At 38.0% G+C, this 5,661-nt stretch overlaps 1 protein-coding gene across 2 annotated transcripts; it reads left to right on the top strand.

Annotated features, from left to right (window-relative positions):
- Window positions 1–540: 540 nt before the first annotated feature.
- On the top strand, window positions 541–3,845 carry LOC141592093 (DNA-directed RNA polymerase subunit 10-like protein). Of its 2 annotated transcripts, none has more exons than XM_074412681.1 (4): window positions 541–746; window positions 869–927; window positions 2,698–2,792; window positions 3,614–3,845. In XM_074412681.1, the coding sequence occupies exons 1-4, from the start codon at window positions 711–713 to the stop codon at window positions 3,637–3,639; spliced, it is 216 nt and encodes a 71-aa protein (XP_074268782.1). In that variant the 5' UTR covers window positions 541–710; the 3' UTR covers window positions 3,640–3,845. The 2 variants fall into 2 exon arrangements, with proteins under 2 accessions (XP_074268782.1, XP_074268781.1); XM_074412680.1 differs by having other exon boundaries at window positions 611–746; window positions 2,698–2,881.
- Window positions 3,846–5,661: the final 1,816 nt, after the last annotated feature.

Genomic DNA, 5,661 nt, shown 5'->3' on the forward strand with positions numbered 1-5,661 from the left:
GAAAATTACCAAATTTTTATATAATTTAATTTTAACCCAAACTATATAATATTTGCATTGAGATCCCTTAATCGGGTCCATCACACGGTGCTAGTGATTTAAAACTATATAGTATAATTAATTTGTATAACTTTATTTAATTACATTCAAGTCCCTTGGTTTCTGGAATTAATATATAGTATTGATAGTATTGATTGATTGATTGATTGATTGATTGATTAGGGGGTAAATTTTAATCGGATGATAATTACTAGGGAAGTTAATTACTTGGGTAATGAGTTCCTTGATGATAGGTTTGACATATAAGAGTAATGATTACGGAGCACAAGGTATGAGGAGACCTACAGTTGCATCCACACCTCAAGCCCAAACGGCATTTGTGTGGGAAGGCGTGTTAGAGTATAAAAACGATCTTAAAACTCCACCAAATGGTTTCTTAACATTACTGACATCAGATTTGCCCTATTATTTTATCAACTAAAATTAAATACACCAAATAATTGTTTTTAGTATTTATGCATTCTAAATTTTGAGCTTGTTAGTGCACACCACCGGTAGCGATTTAAAAAAAAAAAAATAGGAACAAAGCCGCCCTCTATTTAGAAAAATAAAGGGGAGAGACTATAAAAGCAGTCGTCTATAAGAAACTAGTCCTTAACCAGCGGAGCCGTATTTGGGAAGAGCTGCGAGTGAGAAAAACAAGAGGAAAGATGATAATCCCAGTACGGTGTTTCACCTGCGGCAAGGTATTCATTCTTCTTTCATACTTTTAAGCTTTTTCCTAAACCCTAATTTCTTTCCTCTTTTTTCTTATCATTTCTTATTTGTATGTAACCAGCTTTTAATTTGTCAACCAATTGTTCAACAGGTTATTGGCAATAAGTGGGATACCTACCTCGACCTTCTCCAAGCTGATTATTCTGAAGGGTCCGTAACCTATTTTATTACTCGTCTATTCCATTTGATTGTATACGTTTTTCAAATTATACCTTCTTGTGTTTGAAATATCCTAATGTTTGAAAATTAGGGCTTTAATGCCGATTGGCGATAGGCGTGGTTTTGAGTTTCTCTATTTTGGTATTTATTTAGGGCTTTCTTTGTCTGATTAGCTCAGTGTGTCTACTCTTGAATTTTCCAATAGTTTTCATTTTCATGTCTAGTAAAGCACATGACGGATTATTTGTTTGTGATGTAATAAAGCCAAATGAATCTCTAAATTGGTTACGGTATTGTGATAATATGTTTCAGTGTTCAGCATAAACAATTTTCTCAAGTTATGTAGAAATCAACTCCGGTGCGTGTTGTAAAGTACTCCCTCCGTCCCTGTCAATTGTTGTCCGTTTGTTTTGGCACAAAGACCAAAGAAAGAGGAAGGGGCCAATTACTAAATAACAAGTGGAACAAATTGCTCATCAAGTTCATTCTTAAAATAGAAAGGACAACAATTAACTGAAACACCCCAAAATGGAAAAGGACAACAAATGACCGGGACAGAGAGAGTAAATGATTATATCCTACCTTAGACTGCTCTTGTTTAATGAAGTGCTAAACTAGCATAAGCGATAGTGATGAAAGATTGGATGTGTTGTATGTATGAAAAGGCTTCTACAACATTGTTTTTGACAAGCAATGATAAACTTAATACTTACTACCTTTAGGACATACAATTTGTTTTGGTTCATAGCTGCATGAGTAATTTTGAGTTGAGTTTTAGGGATTCATTTTGTATATAGTTGTCACCTTGCTATCAAGATATGTGTAGGTTGTTGATCTAATTTGTTACGTCTTTCATGTTGTATAAAGTTTTGTCCTGGCTACTTAGCAATTTGTGGAGGTTATTATCTAAGTTCTTATTTTTAGAACAAGCAATTGGGTGGTTCGGTACTCCGGTGAGGAAGTTCAGTTTTATTGGGCGTTGGTTCAAGGTCGGTTTCGGCTACAATGCTTTGCTTCACCATAATGTAGGTTTGTAATGGGTCTGGTTTTAGGCCGTTTGAGTCGTCTTTCTGGGGTAGGTCCAGATTCTTCCTGTTCAACAACTCCTCTGTTTTTCCAACTCTCATTTGTATGTACTGCGTAAATATTATCATGTTCAAATTGAGCAGAAAGCTCAACCAGGTATTGTTTAGGGTACCTATTAATATTGCAATTAAGTTGCCATTGATAAATGACAATGAAAGAACAAAAGGTCATTCGGTGTTCAGTTCTCTCAAATCCAGAACTTTCTTGCAACTCACAACATTACACCAACTGAACCGTGTGGACCGTCTAAGTTGTACTCCCTCTATTTCTGGCAATAACAACCATCTTTAAAATTCTCCCTCCCAAAGTTGGATATATGGGACTTTTTGATCGAAATAGAGGGAGTATCTCTCTGTGGGTGAAATGAGCCAAGTGCTTCTGTGGGTCTTCCTGAGTCTGCCTTCAGTTATTTCTTTCCTTTGACTTTCATGTTTTATTCTATAGCAGAGAAGTGAGTCCCAGAGTTGGGTTAAATGCTACAACGTTTGTCTAGCGTTCTTTCTTCACCGTGTTAATAATAGTTACCTCTACTAGCTTTTTTCTATTGTTTCTTTGACTATTGTCGCTTTCTACTTTTTGTTGGAAAGACTTGTTTCACACTTGATTTGATTTTGTTAGTTCAAGGTAACAGAATTAGAAGGTGCTCTCATCTAACTTATGACTCGTTTGAAACAGAGATGCTCTTGATGCGTTGGGACTGGTCCGTTACTGTTGCAGGAGAATGCTCATGACCCATGTGGACCTGATTGAGAAGCTGTTGAACTACAACAGTAATTTCCGTCCCCTAACTTTTTTTTCTCCCAATATACACAACACACAGTCACACATGGATCCACTTGACCTTTACATTGACCTCCAGGTATTCTTGTGTGTATTATCGTTTCAAGGTCGCCACTTACTAACTTCTATTTAGAGGTGATCATGGGCCGGGCCAATGCGGGCTTGGGCCGGACCCTTCTAATAAAACCGGCCCATTTGTGTGGGCCGGGCCGGGTCGGCCCAGATGCGTGGACTTATTTATCAAGCCCAAACCCGGCCCTTATGGGCTAATGCGGGCTTTTAGGCCTAAATGGGCTTTTTCGGGCCCTAAAATTTACGACTTACCCTAGGAAATAATTAGCGTAATACCTTCAATTACAACTTTTAAAACATTCATAGTGTATAAAATTGCACAAAATATGATGAAATGCATATTAATTGCTCTCTAAAATAAAATAATGACAAAAATCGCCACTTTAGAATGCTTAATCATGCATTCTTAGATATGATTTATGTTATGTATACTTTGTTTTATAAATCTAAAAAAATATACTTGAGTTTGTAACGAGTTGAGTATAACTTTAACGCTACTTTAATAGCTTTTATTAGAAAAATATTCATTATTAATAAATATGGGCCGGGCCGGGCCAAAATTTGGGCCAAACGCTTGGCCCAAACCCGGCCCCAAAATATTTTGGGCCTTTTTAGGCCGGCCCATGGGCTTTTTGGGCCAAAACTAAAGGCCCAAGCCCTTCAAAAAACCGGGCCGGGCCGGGTAGGGCCAATGGGCTTGGGCCATTTGATCAGCTCTACTTCTATTGTATTTTGGCAGCTCTTGACAAATCTGATACGAGTTGATCAAGCTTTGTGGAGATGGTGGTAGAAGAATGGTCACGCCCAATGCCAAAATTCAAGTCGCTTAGCTCAAGTAGGATTTCTTAGTGTTTTCCTTAAAAAAAAACACTATGGAGATGTAAAACGCTTTGTGAATGTAGTTTGCTATTATGCTGGACTATTATCAGTCTTAATTTTATGTTTAGAGCTATTCATGGCGTGTTCATGTCCTTGCGACTTGCCGACTTGCATCCCTCATTTCTCTGTGAGCAGGGTCGAATTGTCTTTTGTTGGTCTGACCTGTGACTTCTATGCTATTGAGTATTGAGCAAGAAATGTTAGTTTCATTGTTGAAGAGGTTACATGCCTACAGTGGCTGGTTCATGAGTACAGTCCAAGTGAAGGGTTAATCATTGTAAGTTGTTTACTTGTAGATTACCTCGTTGAGGTTAGGGGTGTTAACGAGCCGAGCCCGAGCTTGGCCTTGCTCGGCCTGTGCTCAAGAATCAAAACTCGAGCTGGATCCGAGCTTTGACCGAGCCGGGCTCGAGTTGCTCGCGAGCTGTCTCGTCTCATTAAAACCCTTAGTTGAGGTTATACGATCTTGAATACCTGCCTGGTATGGAGTAAACGCTGAATTCCCCACTTTTTGTGGAGGATTAGATCCAACAGCTGGGGATTTGTGGCTGACAAATACACAAAAGAATTCTTCAAGTACTACAATATTGGCAGGGAGTTTACAGTCTGTCCCTGTCGATAGCTTGGCATCGACTGGGAGAATCTATTCTGGTTTATTGCTACACCATCGATAGATTCATAGCCCCTGCTAACCATAGCGAGGTATTTGAATTAAGGCTCGCCTTTGGCCCTGTCTTGTTCATAGACCCTGAATAAAAAGTTGAGTTGTTAATAAGCTTGTCCAAATGGATACTACTTTGTTGTTCCAATCATTTGTTTACCTTTTAGTTGCTCTTACTCTTCACAGAAAAAAATAAAAATAAAATAAAAAACACAAATAATTGAGACTGGTGAAGTATTAGTTAAGAGATGAAGACACATACTAAGATTATCATGTTAGAAAAAAAAATGCAAAACTAATATTGGTCGTGCTTAGGGGTGATAAGTTGATAACGAGCCAAGCACAAGCAAAGCTTGACAAAAGCCAGGTTTGTGCTCATGAAGCTAAACTCGAGCTCAAGTTGATCTTGAGCTCACCCGAGCTTCAAATCTGAGCTCATTATCAAAGCTCTCGAGCTTAAACTCGAGCTCGAGAGTTCGATAATTGAATTTTCATCTTTTTTCTTTCGATATTTCCCTATAACCGGATTCAAAGTTTACATATACTCAATAAAAAAATATTGGCAAATCAATGAAACCATTTGATATGGTGATATAAAAATAAATTCATGATAAAATATTTTAAAGAACAATTGGTCTCCCTTGTGACGGGTTACCATTTATGACGGATATTTTGTGAGATAAAATGGTAACAAAATGGGTTAGTGGGGAAAGGGGACCACATGAATAGTGTTGCAGAGAGAGAAAAAGTGGATACATTGTGAGGTAAAATGGTATCCGTCTTCAGCTTGTGACGGATATATCATGTCTTCAATGAGAATTTGTGTTTAAAGAATAAGAGTAATATATTATCTAATCACACGAACTCGAGTTGAGCCAAAGTTAGCTCAGCTTGGCTTGTTAAGTTCTCGAGTCGAGCCCGAACTGTGTTAAATCATGTAACAGGCGTGGGCCGCACTCCAATGGAGGAGAAAGAGTCCGCTTCATATGGTAAGGAGGTTACACTCTAAAACCAATTAGCAATAGAGTAAATAGAGCATTGCCTTATAAAGTGGTAACTCATCTCCTCTTCTATTAATGTTGGACACTCACCTGTGATAATATATGAGTAATTTTCTTCACAAACTGCTAGCGAGTAGCAAACCGTGTCGTCTCATAATCACCATGTGCTAATAGTAAACAATACTCTGTACAAGGTTATAACCTAAACAAAACCCGACTCGGCGAATCAGTGTTTGGTTCAACTCA

The sequence above is a fragment of the Silene latifolia genome, chromosome 7, assembly GCF_048544455.1.
Source record: "Silene latifolia isolate original U9 population chromosome 7, ASM4854445v1, whole genome shotgun sequence".
In the NCBI taxonomy this organism is placed as follows: Eukaryota; Viridiplantae; Streptophyta; class Magnoliopsida; order Caryophyllales; family Caryophyllaceae; genus Silene; species Silene latifolia.